Raw genomic sequence first — 19229 nt, forward strand, 5'->3', positions numbered from 1 at the left:
TAAAATCCAGGAAGGACTGAAAACACACACACACACACACACACACACACACACACACACATACAGAAGAGCACTGCCCAATACACTATCCATTGCCATATGCAATTAATTTTAGAAAATTAAAAATTAAACAAAATTAAACTTTAGTTCTCTGTTAGACAGCACAGTGGCAGCTATATTGGATAGCATGCTGGCTGCCATTTTGGGCAGCATGATAGCCACCATGTTGGACAGCAGTGTGACTGCCCTGTTGGACAGCATGCTAACTGCCACGTTGGACAGATGCATAGAACATATCAATCAGCATAGGTGAATTCTGGTGATCAGGGTTGTAAAAGCTACATCATTCTAACATTCCTTAGGGAGAAGACAGTGTTCTGTTTATGAAAACACACTATCAAACCATATCAAAACACATTTTGGCTTATCCATGTAACTCTCCATTTTGTATTTCTGTATTGTATATTCTTATGTTAGATATTTTGCATTATACAATACAAATGTAAAACAATTAGAATTATATTTTAAAATAAATTTAGAAACAGTGCACATTTCATCAAACCATCTTTGTCCACCATGGTTTCTTAGAGACCTCAAATTAACCCATTTAGCCTTTTGAATCACATTCACCCTGGTTGTAGTAGATGTAGCTCCAGTACAGAGCCAGAACTAGCCAAAGTGTAGACTTAGACAGGAGGCCCATTGTGGAGGTAAATTATCCAGCCTTCCTTGCTTTCTGATCAGTTATTTGGGGGTCCACATTATAGCACTGCAGTGGTTCTTTTGTTCCTGTTAAGGACAACATTCAGTGATGTCAAAAAGTCTAGCAGGCAAACTGAGTTGAAGTAAGAGTCACAGGAGTTCTTGGCACAGTCATGGAGTCCCCTGGGCACTGACATTTTAAAATTCATTAATTTAGGTCAGCTCCATATGCCTTTAGCTTTCAAGAGTAGAATTTTTTAAACTTTTTTCGGTAATAATTGTATTGCATGCATTCCCATTATGCAGAAGGCCGACCTTTAATTGGAGTCTTGAACTCAATTGTGTTTCCTGCAGTTGGTAAACCTCACAAATGTGGATATTGTGGCCGAAGCTATAAACAGCGAAGCTCTTTAGAGGAACATAAAGAGCGCTGCCACAACTACTTGGAAAGCATGGGCCTTCCAGGCACACTGTACCCAGGTAAGCACGGGGCTCTGGGCTGGGCCTAGACCGCTCTCCCTCTCAGCGTGTCAGGAACCCAGAGGTGGCCTGCTTCCCCCAGCAGCTGGAAGGGAGGCTCTTCTGTGGCCCACAGCGTGGCAGTTCCGTTAGGGACATTTTCCCTTTCCACTTTCTCAGTTCTCATCTCACCTCACATAGCTTATTTTGTAAAGCTTCCTTCTTTAAATCTGGAGAAACATCCAAGAGGGTAGATAGCCTTAAAAGTTGCTAGTTTGTGTTTTGGGTTTGTTACTTTAAACCTAAAGGAGTGTACTAGGGCTGTAGCTTAGAGGTAGGGCATTTGTAGCATGCACCAGGCCCTGGGTTCAATCACCAACACCACAAAAACAAACAAACAAAATACATTTTTTGTGTATGTGCTAAGTAATCAAAATAAGCTATGAAGTGTTATTGTAAAATTATTTTTTAATAAGCTGAGCATCGGGGGGGGTACGTACCTATAATTCTAGCGTCTGGGAGACTGATGTAGGTTTGAGCCCAGCCTGGACAACTTAGCGACTTAGTAATACCCTGTGTCAAAGCTTACAAAAACAACAGAGGGGCTGACATAGCTCAGTGTGAAGGCCCTGGGTTCAATCCCTAGTACCACCAAAAGAAAAAGAAAAATTTCATAAAGGTGAGCAAATCAGCTTTCAGGTTATGGTTTCAAAGGCAAAATGTTCACATATGACTTGGGTGAGGACAAAGCTTGTCAGTGGACTCAGGCAGGAGTGTTGAGGGCATCAGAAGAGGAAGGAAAAGTAGCATGTGTGTCCCGTCCTGCTCTCTGTTGTGTAATGAGATAGCACACAAGTCCTTAGATAATGAAGCAAAGGTGTGAGGAAAGTACTGAAGAAGGCTGAATTTGCACACAAGACATCAGTGTTATGAAAGCTTCCTTTCTCATTTGCTAAGAGATAATGAGGTTCATAAATAGTTATGGTTTATATCTAGATGTCCTCCCAAAGCCCCATGCATTCATAGATAGGTGATTTTATGATGGAGGTGTGATACTCATTGGTGGACATTCCAATGATGAGTTTATAGCTCAGAATGAGTTGGGAAGCCTGGATGGAGGACATAGGTCACCAGGGGCATGGCCTGGAATAATTTGTTTCCCTCCTCCTCCCTTGATCACTCTCTGCTCCCTGCTGCCATGCTATGGACTGTTTGTCCTCTGCCATCCCCCTCTGCCATGCTGCCCTGCTTTGGAGCCAACTGGCTGTGGACTGAAACCTCTTCAAAATGTGAGCTAAATAAACTTCTCTTCCTTTAAGTCTGGGGTGTCAGATATTGCCTCCCAGGGATTAGAAAGTAACTAAGACATAGATAAAATGAAGCCAGCCTCTTTCTAAACAAAAACATTCTGGAAATAGTCATCAGATGGTGGGGTAGAAATGAAACAAATGACTGATAATTTAGTAAGCCTTTCTCAACATTCTGACTTTAACAAATAGTTCATAAATGAAAATTCACCTGAATACACTCAAGGACGCACAGGGAGACCAAGAAAAAAGAATGGCCAGAAAAAAGTCCTAAAATTTTTTCAGATCAGCCTTGGCATTAACATGTAATGCATCCTACAGCAAGAGCTCCCCTAGTGGTCAACTATGGACCTGGTACAACAGCTTCCTGGACCTTTGTCCTCTTACCTGTGAAATGGGAAGATTCCATGAAATTATCATTGACCTTCCTTCCAAGTTTCAAGTCTAGACTAGAAAGGTATTGAGAATGAATGAAAAAGGAGAACCACATGTTAAAATAATAATAGCAATTTAACAGTTATCAATTTGTGGCCAGTCCCCAAGGCAGGAGATTGAGGGAGAATAGGATGATCTTGTTCCTTTAAAATAAAACATAAACACTCAGATATTGTATTTGTCTAAAAACAAATCCACTAGTGGATCTGAGAAGCAAGTGTGTCTAATGATGGCATTTACATAGTAATGTTTAATGAGCCATCATGTATGCTCAACACATATTTACTAAGAAGTTAACTAAAGTACCAAGCCCCATAGAATAATGTCATCTAATACTCATATGGAATTGAGAAAACAAAACCAGTGAAGAAACAGTCCAGGGATACAGGTTTTTAGTTGCTGTTGCAGTTTGCCCTGGTGGGTCTGGAACCCAGGGCCTCAGGCAGGCCGAGCAAGTTCACCAGAAACTGAGCTCCTCCTGCCTCCTATAGAATCCAGAGGTGCATCAGGCCTGTAAACACCTCAACCTGTGCATCAGCCAGCTTGCTAGCACTGTAACAAATACCAGGGAGAAGCATTATAAAGGAACCATCTTATAAAGGAAGGGGACAGTTTGGTGCATAGCGTGGGGGCTCCAGTCCACAACTGGGTGGCCCTGCTGCTTTGGTCAGTGGTGAGGCAGCATGTCATGGGAAAAAACCATTTCATCACCAGCCAGCAAACAGTGAGAGGAAGGAACGGACCTCACAGTTCCCTCTGAGGACACCCCATGACCCGAGGACACCCCAGACCAGCCCTCTCACTGGTTCTACCACATCCAAGAAGTGTCACCTGGGGATGAGCCTCAAACACAGGTGCTCTTAGAGGACCCTCAAGAGCACAGCAGCCAGTCACTCTACCCTACTGACGCCCACAACTGAGGCATCAGCAGGTGCTGAGTAGAGGAACAAGAGCTTTAAGGGATCCAGGGAAGAACTTTAACAAGTTCCTGCTGAGCTCCGTGTGGGCAGGGAGGGCAGGTGCTGTCCACCGTCCCACTCTGCTGTTCCTCTGCTATCCGTGGGCCTGTCCTTCCACACCCCAGAGACCCATACACATCAGTGCTCCAGGATGGCTGAGAGGTCCTTCACTTCATCCCTCTTAGACTGGTCCATTAAATAAAAAGCAATGCCTAGTTTAGAGGATGTAGGGGAAGACTGCTTTATTGGGACACAGCTTTCTTTAGTAGAAGGCTTTAGTCGCCTGTGGTCATTTCCTACTATATTTATGCAAATAGTTTCCCTTAAGTCACAAAGTGAGGACCTAGCACATCTAAGGGCAGAGTAGCCAGAGACCTGGGAGCTTGGGGCACATTTGTCCCTGACTGTGGCCAGCAGTGAGGGTCGGAACCCTCTGGAGGACCTGTGGTGTGGATGAGGAAACCCCACTTGAGATGTGTGGGTGCCCTGCTCGGCCATTTGCTCCTGCTATGTGCAAGAATGCTATCTCTGCAGATCGAATGCATGGCCAGTAGACACAGATTTATTCTCGTCCTTCCTATTAATCAGGGGGGTGATAGGTGCTCACCTGTTTAATGAGGAACATAGATTTACAATGTGAGATATGCCAGCATTAGCATCCAGTGCAAAATACAGTTTTTATAGTTTTTAGGTTCATAATGGCAGTGAAGTCTAAAATACTGTGGAGTTCTCTTCTTGGGCATTATGGAGGGCATAGTGAAGGAAGGTTCCAAACCACCTAGAGACAAGAAAAGACACACAGAGATGGTTTTGTGACTCTCACTGGAATTCAGTAGCCATTGATCACAAAGTTCATCTGGCAAGATGAATGGGAGGATTAGCAAGTGTTTTTTTAAAAGAGGGGTGAGGCGGAGCGTTACATGAAATGGTAGTAGTTGCAATGTGAGGAGCTCTTTGAAGAAGACAAACAGATAAATAACAGAAATGGATAAGCCTGCTAAATGCTTTGTGATCAATCAGCATGAAATATCTGCGGGCAGAGAGCATGAGACAAGCAGTGTCGGCAGAACTGATTAGATATGCGGAAAATAACATTTACTTCTTCGGCTTCTAAAACAAGAGGCTAAATTTCAGGAGGGTGAGTTACACTTCGAAAGTGCTCATCTGAAAGCTGGAAGTCAGTTTAGATGAGACTTATGAGACACAAAGTTCTATCTTTGAGGATGGAAAGAGGGGATATAGAAATGCAGAGATCAGCTAGCCGTGTATCTGCATTTGCCCCCAGGACATCTGCGTGTTCTGCAGCGTGCAGGTGCTGTGAGGTCATCGGGCTTGCTGTGTGCAGGGATAGGGAGCGCCAGGTTCTGGCTCCACAGGGCCACTTACCCACTGAGGAAATCAGACTCCTAGACCATTTCTTGATGTGACATTTCTCAGAGTGCTGCTGCCAGGATTGACTGAGTTAGTGGGCTTAGAAACATTTGAAAAGTTTAAAAGCCCTGTCAAAGGGACATGGTTACTTCCTTAAGGTCAAGCTTCAGATGACAGGTGACACATGTTTGGGCTTCAGGGGTCATGTACAGTGAGAAGGCGCCCATCTCTGACCATCTTGCTGGGTTGCTGGGAGGATAAGAAACAACCTCAAGGACAGACCCAGCTCTTGTAGGCCTGTAACCAATGTCGCAGCCACACTGGGTAGGCTGGAATCCTTTTAACACCAGCATTTCTAAACTGGCTCTCTGTCTTTGACTTTAGTCATTAAAGAAGAAACTAATCACAGTGAGATGGCAGAAGACCTGTGCAAGATAGGATCAGAGAGATCCCTCGTGCTGGACAGAATAGCAAGTAACGTCGCCAAACGTAAGAGTTCTATGCCTCAGAAATTTCTTGGTAAGAGTCTCTTAAAAAACAACTTCTTCCTGAGTGTTTTAAACTTAGGTGAGGGTTGAGGAGAGGAATCCAATCTGATTTTTTCACAAAGCAAAGAGTGGTAAACTTAACATTTCTTAAATAGCTTAGAATATTTTTCAGTAAGTATCATAACACTGGCAAACTTCCTCTTGCCAGGTTTTGTCGCATGTGGTTTTGCAGCACCTTTGATCTGTGCTTACTGCCCTTTGGGGGTGGCCCGGTCACTACGACCAGGACTGAGCATTGGGGCCCTGTCACACACCAAAAGACACCCCAGCCCACGCACCTCTCTGAGCGTCACATTCCCTGGTGGAGGACTGTGGGATCAATGGGAGTCACATAGCGACTGGCCCCCCAAGTGCCGAGTCGGGGTGACCTGGTAGGTTGGTATTTTGACCACTGAATCCTCATTTAAACCAGGTGCTGTGCAGAATACACTCCAGGGTGAGCCCCTCCTCAAAGAGCTGTTGAGCAGCACAGATGGCAGACAACGTGTCCATAATCATCGTCCAGGACAAACGCTGGACAACAAGGGGGACAGGGGGCCCGTGTCCAGCCTGTGCACAGTTCAGGGCCACCCAGCAAGCTGTGACCTTGGGAGAAGGACTCTGTCTCTCTGACCTCCGCATGGGCTCCAGACTTTGTTAATCACATGGGGTAACATGAAGCTAACATGACCCCAGAGCGTGAGAACATAGACGCCCTGTTATCATGAGGGAGCAGGAAGGGTCATGTCTAGGAAAGGGGAACAAAACTTCATATAGCTGAGAGATGGAGTGAGGAGCAAGATTTCAGCACAGCCTCAGTGGTGCAGGAGGAGAGGATTCTAGACAAAAGTAGAAATAAAGAGATGGCGATGCTGGAGGTGGGACAGAAATGGGGGTGCGAACAAAGTGCGGTTGTCCTGGAAGCTCAGGCCCTGGGAGGAACCGTCCCCCAGTGCCACAGGGAGAGGTGCCCGCTCAGAGAGGGCCGGAAAAGCACGGGCTCTTTTGTGATGGGAGAACAGCTCGGGAAGAAGAAATAGCAAGGGCTGCACCCTTGATGGGAAGAGGAGGAGGCCAGTGCAGTGCAGAGAGAGAATGGAGGATGGGTAAGAGCATGGAGGGCAGAGCCAGGGAAAGGAAACCAACACTGCAGTCCTGGAACTGGTTCCCCTGTTTGAGAAGGGCTAAGGCGAGTGCTGGAAGGAGTGGCACCCTGGCTTTGGGTGCTAATGTCCAAGGAGCACAGGGGAGAGCAGCCCTTGGGAAACTGAGAGACCTGAGCTAGAAGAGAGCTTCAGAAGCCTGGGACCCCAGGGGCACTGGCCTTCCCCTGGCAATGTCAAGTTGGATTTCATCTTGATCTGTTGACTGAATGGAGATTTGTCATGGGTCAGGCTTGGGAGGAGCAGGCTTGGAAGGAAGGAAACACAATAGGGACTCACTGTGCAGGGAGCTGTGGAAGCTGGAGAGCAGGGCCCTACCATTGTGAGCAGAGCAGGGAGGAGGCTGTGGGTTGGGTGATGTTTGGCCGCATTAGGTGAGGACCAGTGCTCCCTCACAGGACAGCAGTGTCCGGTAGACATCCCTGGGCATGGGCATCGTGGAGAGGGTTTGATAGGGTGAGCAGGAGATCGGTAAGCAAAGAGCCACCAGATTACCCGGGGCTGAGAGTCAGTGCTACCTCAGAAAGCAGGGCCTGGCTTCCCCTGAGGCCCAGGCACACACCCAGACCCCTGCCGCTCTGCAGGATGAAGCTGAGCAGAAGTCCGTGACACTTTTCTGCAGTCCCAGGATGATTCTGTCTTCACTCACCTTGAGTTAAAAGGGGAGGACAGAGCACTTGCAGGGTGGACCAGGCAGCAGAGGCCTGCGGGAAGAAGGACCCCCGCGGTCTGCCAGTGCTGGCGCTGTACTGTGCCTGCCCTGGACGCACTTCTGGCAGCCTACCTCAGAGGGAGTGGGTTCTCAGGTCACATCACCCCCAGGAGGCCAAGCGACTCAAAGGGGGCGGGGCCCAGCTGCTTTTTTATTTTATTTTACAAGTGCCTATTTGCAGTGCGTAATGACATTCACTGTGGGAGTGGATGCACGTGTGCAACACATCTTCATTTTTCCTTCCCCTTCTCATATGCAAAAGACTCATCTCCCGTTTCCTGTAATCTGTCATTTAGTTTTCTCTTCAGTTTCTTTATACTTATGATTTCCAATATAAGGAAATCGTCTGATATATAAGCTTGTGTGTCTGATTTACTTCACTAAGCATTATGGTCTCAAACTCCATCCATTTTCCTACAGATGATTCAAGTTTATTCTTCTATGTGGCAGAGTAGTGCTCCACCGTTAAACATTCCACATTTTCTTTATCCAGTCATCTGCTGATGGGTGTATGGGCCCCTTCCAAGATTTAGCTGTTAAGAATCATGCTGCTATAAACACGGATAGGCAGGGACCACTGTTATTTTACACCTAGGAGGGGAATAACTAGGTCGAATGCAAGTTCTAGTTTTAGTTTTTTAAGGTGATCAAAGAAAGATAGTGTCTGTGACAGCGCTTCCACCACTAAAAGCACCTTAAAAATGCAGGGCCGTGTTAGTTTCATGATGCGTACGGCTCTGAGAGGCGTATACTTTTGCTTTATTGATATATGAGCTCTGAACAAAACATTTACACTTTAGTGGGAGTAGGAGGAAGATTGTTCTGCCCTCACCACCACACCCTTCAAAGCTCCCAAACTCTGAGGTAGTCAGAGATGAGGCCACAGGGTGCAGGATTCCAGGGTGAAAGGGCTCATGTGAAACACCAGTGCGCATTGCTGTTTCCACTCTAGCTGCTGACTGGGGCGAGGACTTTTTTTAAAATACAAAAAAGAAAAAAGAAAAACAACACCAAAACAGAAGTGATTATCAGTATTCCTGCTGCCCATCATGAGTATATTGGTGGATTTCCTCCTTTCAAAAGAAAAAAAAAATCCTGTTGTATTATTTAAATTCTACATAAATTAATATGTTAATTTATATAATTATATGATTTATATTAATATAAAGACTTTAGTGATACTGTGGTTGAGACACTGGGCCTTCACATTGAGCTGCATCCCCAACTCTTATTTTTCTTTTTTGAGACAGGGTCTTGCTGAGACCCTGAGCCAAAACTTTTGCTCCTCCTGCCTCAGCCTCCCAGAGTGCTGGGGTTACAAGTGTGCATCAGTGAAGACTTCTTTCTTGCAAGTTAAAATCACACACTGACTAGGAGGTGTCTTTAGCGTTTTCTATTTGGGATAAAATTTCCCTGCCATTTTCCTCTGACAATTCCCCTCCTGTTTCTTCTTTATTTCTGGAAAACACTCTCTCCTGTGTCTTTTGCTCTATCTGTTGAAATGTTGGTCTGGGGATGCCAGTTGTTCATGCACTGGATAATTTGTCTTCCACATTGGTTAGCATTTCTTTATGCTTCTTTTTATTTCTTTGCATTTTTAAATTTATTCACTATTATTATCTTTTTTCCCCTCTGTGCCCATAATTCCCTTTTTGGTAGGTTTTGCTCTATTTTGTGCTGTTTCTCACTCGCGTATTCCATAATAATGTTGTTTGGGGCTTCATTTTGTCTTCTGAGAGCCAAAATCTCTTCTCCTTTCATTTTATTGCTTTGATTACTATCCTTGAGTTTTTTTAAAAAACTGACTTCATATCATGAAATCACTGTGAGGCATTTCCTGGCTTCCCTGAATTAGGCCCATCTTTCCCTAGGATGCATTCACTGGCTTATTTTACTTCCCTACCTCCCTCGAGTCACTAGAAAATATTTGCCTGGTAACCATGACATTTCTTTCCCTCCTGCCTCTGCTGCTTGCTCTGACAGAGCTGGACCGGCCTCTCAGCTTCTTCCCACCACATCTGAGGCTTTGCTCTCGTGAGGCAAGTGGCCAGCCGTTCTAAATCCTGAGAGGATGCAAGGAGGGCTGGGCTTGGGTGAGGCTGAGCGGCCTTTGGTGGAAACTCCCCTAGCTCGCTGTCCCTCGGCATGAGATTTTGGTTAAAGCCCATAAACCAGCAGCACTGTGGCACTTCCTGTTCCCACAGGGGAGCTCTGGGATCTGTACCTTCAGCCCCTTCAACCCAGACCGTCAAGTTTCTGCAAACACAGCAGTTGCTGTGGAGCCATACCTGAGGGCTTGGGAAGTGAGATTAGCACCCGGAATTTGGGAAGCTGAGACAGGAGGATCTAAAGTTCTGGGCCAGCCTGAGTTAATATGAGACTTTGTCTCAGAGAGAGGGAGTGAGAGAAAGGAAGAGGGAGAGAGACAGACAGAGATAGAAATTAGTAGCCCGATTGTGTCTTGTGTCTCACATATGTAATTTTGGTTCTTTCCTTGGTTGTAGATGGCAGGTTTCACTAGGATTTGTTCATGTCTTCAGCTAATTGCTGTTGTAGGTTTCTGATTTTTTTTCTTGCTGTTGGGAAGCAAGGAAGAGGAATTCCATGGGTAAATTTAATAAAATCTGATAATCTGGAATACACACTTGCTTTTTCCTGTACCCATTTGTTGCTGATACCAAATATTAAAAGAACAGACTTTGGTGGTGGCTCAGAAATCACAGAAATGTGTCTGGGGAAAACAGGATGTCTGGATGGGAAAGTACTGCTTGGTGTGGTCAGCACACAAGCTGTTTACAGAAGTGGCTGCCCAGCCCCCGCCCGCCTTGTTCCTGGGCCTTGGTAGAGAGACAAACTGGGGACAAAGCAGAATAGCTCCATTCAGTTACTGTACATTGTTTAGAACACTGTACTGAAGATACCTCATTTAAAAGGTTAATTTTTAAATTAAGTATGATAATGCAGGGTAGTTTGGTTGGATTTTGTGTGTTTATGCACTGAGGATTTAACCCACACTGAGCTCTATCTCCAGCCCTATTTTTTTATTTAGAGACAGGGTCTTACTGAGTTGCTGAGTTGCCTGGGCTGGGTTCAAACTTGCCATTGTCCTGCTTCAGCCTCCCAGAGTGCTGGAATCACAGGTGTGTACCACCAGGCCTGGGTCACCACGTCTCATTTGGCATGGGTATTGTTTGGCCTGGTAAAAGGTGCACTGTCTGCTGTGCTGGCATGGATAATCTGGGGTCCCCCTTTCCATTTTCCTGCCAGCTGTCTTGCCCTCTGCCCGCTGACACAGCTGTCCCTGCCTCTCCTGGCCGCAGCCCCCCCCCATAGACCCTTCTAACAGCCCCTTGCTTCCCGCAGGGGACAAGTGCCTGTCCGACCTGCCCTACGACAGCAGTGGCAGCTACGAGAAGGAGAATGACATGATGACTTCGCATGTGATGGACCAGGCCATCAACAACGCCATCAGCTACCTGGGCGCCGAGTCCCTGCGGCCCTTGGTGCAGACACCGCCCGGGGGCTCCGAGGTGGTGCCGGTCATCAGCCCGCTGTACCCGCTGCACAAGCCCGGGCCCGAGGGGCCCCCGCGGCCACCACCCTCGGCGCAGGACAGCGCAGTGGAGAACTTGCTGCTGCTGTCCAAGGCCAAGTGCGCAGCATCGGAGCGCGAGGCATCACCAAGCAACAGCTGCCAAGACTCCACGGACACGGAGAGCAACGCCGAGGAGCAGCGAGGTGGTCTCATCTACCTGAGCAGCCACCTGGGCCCCCATGCGCGCAACGGGCTGGCACTCAAGGAGGAGCAGCGGGCCTTCGAGGGCGCGCATGACGCCTTCCGCGTGCTCAGCACAAGCGGCGAGCAGGTCAAGGCCTACAGGTGTGAACACTGCCGCGTGCTCTTCCTCGACCACGTCATGTACACCATCCACATGGGCTGCCACGGCTTCCGCGACCCCTTCGAGTGCAACATGTGTGGCTACCACAGCCAGGACAGGTACGAGTTCTCCTCACACATCACGCGTGGCGAACACCGCTTCCCCATGAGCTAAGCACCCGCCAGCTGCCCAGCGCGCTGCCCGCCTACCTTGCCTCCTGCCCACCGGACTGCTGGGCGTGCGTTTGTACACGGCTTCCATCTTCCTGTGAACTTGGTTGGCTGGGGTCAGTTGATTTGCTTGGAAGCGCAAGCATTCCCTTGTCAGTAGACGCAGAGTTGCATTGGACGCACCCAGAACTTCCCTCTTGCTGGAAGTTTCTGTAGACCCCCAGCTGAAGCCCCCTCACCCGTGACTCCCTAGCTTCCCCTTCTCCACAAGTGAGTCCGAATTTTCCGAGAGAATTAAATAAAATACGGCAGAGCCTGGGAAGGAGCGAGGTTGTCCCCTGCTCTGGTGTCCTCCGTGGCCCCAAAGCAGTGAGCAGAGTCCCTGGGTGTGGCATCCCCCAGCTTGGCAGAAGAGCCAAGACCACCAGGTCTGCAGCTGCCTGGGGGACAGAGCCAGCTGCTCGTGCCGCCAAGACCTCAGCCACCTGCGTCTAGGGTGGAAAGCTGCCATGTGGAAGAGATGATGCGAGGCCATCACTGCGTGGGAAATAAACTGGGTCACATGCTGGGTAACTTGGGCATGGGTGGGGCAGGACTGAGAGCCTCACAGACCGTCTTCTGGTTTCCAGGCCTCCCAAGCTTCCCTGTGTGAGGTGAACGAGCCCAGTGGCCCTGAGGACAAATACAGGGAGCCCTGTTCTTTCTCATTTTTTATCCCGTTAACACCCCAAACTCTATGACTACACTTTAACCACCAGCCATGGGATTTGAACCTTTGTTCTCTTTGAACCTCTCCAATAGTCAGCTTCCTCTGAAATCAGAGCTTCCCTCCAGCCCCATACTCCCTTTTTGGTGTCTCTGTTCCTTCCTGGCTGGTTCTACCAGAGCCCAGAGCCCATCACCCTGCCCACGTCATCCTTGCCCCATGACGGGCTCTCTGAGCACTGTCCCCCACCCAGCTCTCCCCTGCACCACTGTGGTGTGAGAATATGGAGAGAAGACTTCGTTTGACCACTCATTCTTAGATCAAGGGAAGATGGGGAGCCCAGCACTGCAGTTGCCAGCACATACAACTGCCCTGTCTGAAGCTCAGTGCTGAAGTTCAGAAACTGTGCCATGGATGAGGTAGTGTAGATGCTCACAGAATTGGAAGCATGGACCTTGCAGCCTTTGTTCTTGTAGGGCAGTCATGTGACTTGCCCAGACTGTGAAGCCCACCTGGTCTCACAGGAAGGGCACTGGGGCTGGAGAGGAGGACCCAGTACAGCAAGGTGCCCCCCTCCCTCCGGGCAGCTTGGGAGAGGTGCTCGTGTCTCCTTGCTCAAGATGAACCCTGTCGTTGAGGTCATTACTGTCCACCACCTTTGCAGAAAAAGCGCCCGTGGTTATGGACATGCATAGTATTTGTCTTCACCCGACTGTCCAAAGTGAGCACGAGGAAGTAGAGGGGGACTGTGGGCAAGCACCTCCACATTCAGTCTCAACCAGGGTTCTTCATGTCAGACATGGTAGTCTTCTGGCTCCCTCCTGAGGGGTTTCTCCTGTGCACTGGGGTACACAGGAACAGCCCAGTCAGTGCCAAGGGAACCCCCTAGTTGGCATCTGGAAATGTCTCCCCAGGGGGCAAACTCTTCAGTGATCTCAGTGAATCCTAGTCCAGTGGGGGTGTGGGAAGCTTCCCAAAGACAGAAAGTTTCCCCGTCAGCAAGCTGCAGCCAGACCCGTGCTCTTTTGTTCAGATCATAAATCCAGCAAATGAATTATTCACTTTCAGTGTTCACAAATACACTTCCTCACAGCACTTGAGTTGTGTTAAAGGGGCTCCTGTTCTTGAGTCAGCTTTCTTTGCTTCCAGAATGGTGTGTAGCTGGAAATAAAATTGCAATGGTAACAATGTAGCCTCTGCCACAAGGATACTGGAGTGAAGGAAGAGATAGAGGAACCAAGGCTGGGGAGAGCTTTGGTTTAACATTCAGTTACAGGGACAGACACCTCACCTTGTCCAAATCCATACATTCAAGGTGAGGCCTCCTGGGACTGACTTGTGGTGGCTGGCAGACTTCACCTTTCCTATTCTCTGTCATGTGTCCCAGTCACTTGGCTAAGGGAATTCTTTTTCTAGTGATGTTCAACAAAGCTTAAATAGTCTGTAAATAGTCTCAGCAGGACCTCTCTAATTGTCTTTCTTTCTCTCTCTCTCTCTCTCTCTCTCTCTCTCTCTCTCTTTCTTTCTTTTTTTTTTATTCTGAGACATTCTCTCTCTTTCTTTCTTTCTTTCTTTCTTTCTTTCTTTCTTTTTTAATTTCTGAGACAGGGTCCAATGAGTTGCCTAGACTGGGCTCCAACTCACCTCAGCCTCCCAGACTGCTGGGATTATAAGCGTGCACCACCACGCCGAGCTCACTGCCTTTTATAGCCAATATAAATGTCTATTTGCACACCTTTTGTTGTGGTTTTATATTGAAACAGCATTTTGGAGGGGGGGAACTACTGTATTTAAAGTAAGGTTTCATATTATGTCAACAGTAATTAAATTATGTTTGAAAAGTGCCCACATTCTGTACCAAAAGTCACCGGTTTTTCTTCTAGCTGGTAAACGTAGGATTTTGCATGATCTCTCATTTTTTGTTCTGCGGTTTCTTTTGTTGTATGATGGCATGAGTGTGTCTTGGGTGCCACTGACTGCCGAAGTGTGCCTCAAATTCATATCCCCATTTGTGATTTAAGGAAACAGCAGAGGCAGGAGGGTTGCCAGGAGCAAGTTGGCTTTCCTATCTCCTTCCTGTCACCCTGCTTCTCAGAGAGGACCTGGACCTGTGTGCTCCCTGCCCCCGGCCCCTTCTGTGATTTGTACTTGGGGCAGTCCCTGTGATCTGTGCAAGCATGTGCTTGTCCTAATGAAAGAATCACAAAACATCATCAGGTACTCACTGCATTGTCACCAGAAAGCATGTCCAAGCCCAACTGCTTCAGATACAGTGGCACCTCAGTTCATGTACTTAATTTGTTCCATGATTTTGGAGAAGATGGCCATGTTTGTTTGTGTGGGAAAGATGACCATCGTGTTTGTCACTCAATGTAGAATTTGCAAACAAATATGAAAATCTGCCAAAAGCTTTTGTTTACAAACCGAATTGTTGCGAACAAAAGCATTTGTGAACCAAGGCATTAGTGTACCAGCATGGTCCACCTCCAGTTAGAATCAGCCACATAATAAAATCTTAGCCTCTTCTTGAAGAAAGGGCACTACCAGGCATGGAGATGTGAGTGCATTTAATGGAGGTGTGTGTGTGTGTGTGTGTGTGTGTGTGTGTGTGTGTGTGTGTTCTTTGGTTTTGTTTTAGGGACTGTACTATGATACTCGTACAGTCCTCCCCTTGCCAAGACAAAAATGACAGGAAACAGACTTGGGTAGCTGCATCGTGGTGAAATTGTATTTCTCCATTCTTCACTTCTGTTCCAGCAATGACAAAGGGGCACGTCTGTGTCAGTCCAGATGCCCCTCATGCCACACCCACTTCAATGTTTTCACAAAATGAACCAAAATGGAGACTTCTTTAAAACCACAGGCATTAGAAAAGAAGCACATTCACTTTCTATGCACTGGCACTCAGTGTGAGCAGGTATAACCCAGAGTTAACACACAATTGTGTTTCCAGGACTTCCTGGTGCACTCTTTCATGACATCATGCAAGGTGACTGGAGGTCCAATCTGTTTGTATGCAGGGCCACTCTGGGTCCTCCTCTCCCACCCGGCCCAGGGCTGTAATGAGAAGATGCAGCCCTCTCTCAGCCAACCTCTATGCTGTTTCTCTGTCCAGCTGTGAACAGGGAGCTACCACTGGGGGACAGAAGATCCTTTTGTACACATTTTGCAATGAGACTTCAGTAGTGATAGAAATAAATGCAATGAACTCTGTCTGCCCTGTCCCATGAGTACACGAGTGTCCACACCAGTGTATGAGAAGACTGGACAGTGCAGGAAGCTGTGGAGGTGCCCAAACAGTTATTCCAGGGTGCAAGGCAGAAGAGACAGGACGGAGGCAGCTCTAGTATGAGTTGGGAATACATACAACAGGCAGTCGAAATGCATGGTGATGGTTAAATTTTTAAAAATAATTACAGTAAAGAGATTGCCATGGATGCCCCTCAGAATCCTCCCCCTCACTTTGAACACACTTATCCCATCATTCTTGCCCCTTTCCTCAGAGTCTTTATGAAGTGTGGTCAAAAATATGGTGAATGAAGCTGCGAAGTGCCATCCAACAGAAAGGCAGCTCCTAAAAACATTCACCAGGTCTGGCACCACGTAACCTCCACCTCCTCCCTAAAATGACCATGAAAGATCAGCATTTTTAATCAATTTGGGACATTGAGGCAGTCATGACAGGACAACTAAGGATGCTTTGGAAAGAGGGCTTCAGAGCTGCAGCGGTGAGAAATAAGAATGATCAGTTCTGGCAGCGAGGGAGGGCGCTGAGGGGCCTCCTGGCCGTGTGTCTCTTGCCTAGCAGATTTCTTCACTCTACACATTTTGGTGCAGCTCCATCACAGCTCTTGTGTACTCAGTTGCTTCTGCAGGGCGGTCTCCAGCACAGACCCCGTTCCCCTCAGCACCTCAGCCACCACCCATCTGTCACCTCAGGGGGCTGGGGACATCGAGGCATTGCTGAGGGTGGGGAACCAGATGGCGGTGGGTGGTGTGTGTCAGTTTCCACAGCACACCCAGGACAGCATGAGTGACCCAGCCCGCTGCAGAGGGGCTCAGACAGGGTGCCTGAGGGAGCTGCACCTTCCCGTGTCACCTGTGAAACCGCTGCCTGTGCCAGGGCTGGGGTGCTGTCATGACACCTGTCCTCCCTCTGCTTCAGACCTGCATTCCTGACTGCTCTGGGGTGAAAATCCTTTGTCCCTTTCAGGCAAACAGCCACACCTCACCTGAGTCCAGATCTCGAAAGAAGAGTGGGGTGACTCAGTTTATATGGCACAACTATGGGTCCAAAGGAGCTGTGGTGCATAGAGGGTACTGAATTTCACATTGGGTCCAGGCAGTGTACCCCAGGGCAACCTGCAAACATAGGCACACGCCTGTCATCCGAGCACTCTCGGAGGCTGAGGTAGTGGGATTGTAAGTTCAGGCCCAGCCTGGGCAGCTCAGCAAGACCCTGACTCAAAAAAGGGGTGGGAGGTGTAGTTCAGTTCAAAGGCCCTGGGTTCAGTCCCCAGTACTGAAATACTGTATATTCTGCAGCCTTGTGGCTCGGTTGTCCTAGCAGCCTGAGAAACGTGCCCAGGCAGCATCCTGAGAGAGGACATACCGCAGGCCCATGGTAGAGACCAGCGTCACGGGGCTCACAGGGTGAGGTCCTGAGCTCCTGCTAAGCTGGCAGACCTCCCTTCTCCATTTCGCTGCCATTAAGCCACGGGCCCTCAGGATCATCTGAGTGGGAGCCCGAGGTCCCTGACCCCATTTCCAGCGAGTTTGTCATGCTTTCTGCCAGGTGTCTGGTGGATCTGAGTCCTGTTACACCTTGAGTTCTCACTGACAGCAGCATCAAGTTCTCACAAACCCAAACCCAGGCCCTCCCACCAGCCATGCCCTGGGTCATGGCCTCTCCTTTCCTCCCACCAAGCCGTGAGCAATGGCACCACACTCAGAGGAAGCTCTGGTTAGGAAAATCAGGGCTTCCACCTCCCTGCAGTTCTGGAAACTTCTGGCTCCTTCTCACATTAGGCGGCACCTTCTCTCTGCTTCCCGGGCTGCCCTGTCCCCACCTCTGATGGGTAAGAAAGGGGGTTCCCTTCATCCCCCAAACAGCCGCACTGGCTTCTCCCACAGGTTCTGGCCCTTAGCTGCCCATGCAGCCACGAAACGCCCCACAGCCACAGCCTCGTCCATGTGCACTGACAGTGGACATGTGGCCTGGGGCCTGAGGACCAGCTTCCTTGTCCCTGCAATGGGAGGTAGGATGTGGTCAATCCTCAGCTGCGAAGGGCACTGAGAATAGGGCTGGGCTGTCCCCACTTTCCTGCTGGCCACGGTGGTCCAGCTTGTCCCATCTCCATGACAACCAGGGGAGCCGGCCATCCGAGACCAGGTGGTACTGACGTGTTCTGCACTCTGTTGCCTGGGCAGCCAAGGCCGGTCCCATGGCACAGAGACAACCACGGCGGGCCCAGCTGGAGCCCAGAGCCCCATGGCAAGGAGTCCCAGAAGGCAGGGGCAGAAGTGGCCCCAGGTCCTGCTCTCTGCCAGCTGCCTCATCTTTCTGTCCAGGGTATGGGGATTTGATCCAAGAGCCACACAGGGTCACAGCCCACGCATGCCTGTCCAACCTTCACCACAGTCAGAACAGGCCAGGCCCTCACCACCCCCACCCCACGCCCAAGTCACATGTCAGCCTCCCTCCCTGGGACTCACCCAGGATGCACCTTCCTAGAGAAGACCTAGAGGTGTCCCGGGGACGCAGATCCCGGGTCTGGGGCTCATAGATCCTTCCAGCCCCACAGGGAAGAGAAGGAAGAAGAGCCGGTCTCCAGGAGGAAGCAGGGATGGGGATTCCACCTGGAAGGAGGGGGGAAATAGAACGAGGGGTGAGACTGGGTGACAGGAGGCATTGCAGGGCACTGGGGACTCAGGCCCCTGAACCCTAACTCTAACCTCACAGTGAGGGGCCTGAAGATGCAGTCAGAGCCGTGATGCCCCGTGTCTCCCTGTGTCCCCAGCCCCATGCGCAGGGTGCCTCTGTCACCCGAGGGCCTCCTCCCTGGCTCCTGTTGGTCACTGCACAAAATAAGATCGTTTATGGGTTTGCAGAGAACTCGAGCTGGGAATGGACAGCCTGGGAAGTTGACAATGAATAAAGTTCTCCAAGAAAGGGACACCCTGACATCAGGTAGTATGCAGGCATCCTCGGTGTTGGGGTGCACCGGAGCTCTGGGGGCTGGGGATCTGCAGAGCACCTGGGATCTGAGGGCACGCTGGGATGAGGCCTCTGAGAAGGACCCTGACAACCGCAGTCCAGTCTGTGGGGAGGGTCCTCGAGGAGGGGACACGGGAGCCCATGGGGACACACAGACCGAAAGGAGCAAGGACTCTGCGCAGTAGCCCCTGGAGATGAAGAGAAGTGAGTGGCCCCGGCGGGAAGGAAGGACCCCGGTCTGAAGCCCACACAGGGCAGAGGAGGCTGAACCAGAGCCACAGTACTGCCTGCCAGGGAGAGGAACAGAGGAGAGCACGGCAGCTAAGGGGACAGCTTGACTTTCTGACTCTGGGTGTAACCTTCAAGGGCAGGGATTTTTAAAAAGTGTACAGCTATACTCTGTGTCAGGAACAGTAGCTAGGTGCTCACTAAACACCAGAGGTCCAATAATCTAGGGTAACTAAGCTCAAAGGAGCATCTCAAGTTCGACCCCAACTCGGGCCACTAAATGTCTCAGCAAGACCCTGTCTCAAAATTAAAAATAAACAAAAGGGAGGGGGCTGGGAATGTAACTCAGCACAAAGGTCCTGGGTTCAATCCCCAGTACTACCAAAAAAAAAAAA

The 19229-nt window shown here is 49.2% G+C and overlaps 1 protein-coding gene and 1 long non-coding RNA gene across 12 annotated transcripts in view; one reads left to right on the top strand and one right to left on the bottom strand.

Moving 5' to 3' along the window:
- The window catches only part of Ikzf1 (IKAROS family zinc finger 1), an 86602-nt gene extending 72686 nt beyond the window's left edge, over positions 1–13916 (top strand). For 7 of the 11 annotated variants that reach the window (XM_010624884.3, XM_033764926.1, XM_033764930.1 and 4 more), the window contains 3 exons: positions 1057–1182; positions 5618–5752; positions 10999–13916. In XM_010624884.3, coding sequence (XP_010623186.1) covers positions 1057–1182; positions 5618–5752; positions 10999–11687 — 950 coding nt within the window. In that variant the 3' untranslated portion in view covers positions 11688–13916. The remainder of the gene's footprint in view (positions 1–1056; positions 1183–5617; positions 5753–10998) is intronic. The other 4 variants (XM_033764925.1, XM_033764927.1, XM_033764931.1 and 1 more) reach the window with 2 other exon arrangements.
- Positions 13490–19229, bottom strand: part of LOC104862706 — a 9299-nt gene continuing 3559 nt past the window's right edge. The window contains exons 2-3 of the long non-coding RNA XR_780411.1: positions 18105–18248; positions 13490–13550 (exon numbers count right to left, since the gene is read on the bottom strand). This is a non-coding gene — a long non-coding RNA (uncharacterized LOC104862706). The remainder of the gene's footprint in view (positions 13551–18104; positions 18249–19229) is intronic.

This window comes from Fukomys damarensis, unplaced genomic scaffold, assembly GCF_012274545.1.
Source record: "Fukomys damarensis isolate Sample0158 unplaced genomic scaffold, DMR_v1.0_HiC HiC_scaffold_17, whole genome shotgun sequence".
NCBI lineage: Eukaryota > Metazoa > Chordata > Mammalia > Rodentia > Bathyergidae > Fukomys > Fukomys damarensis.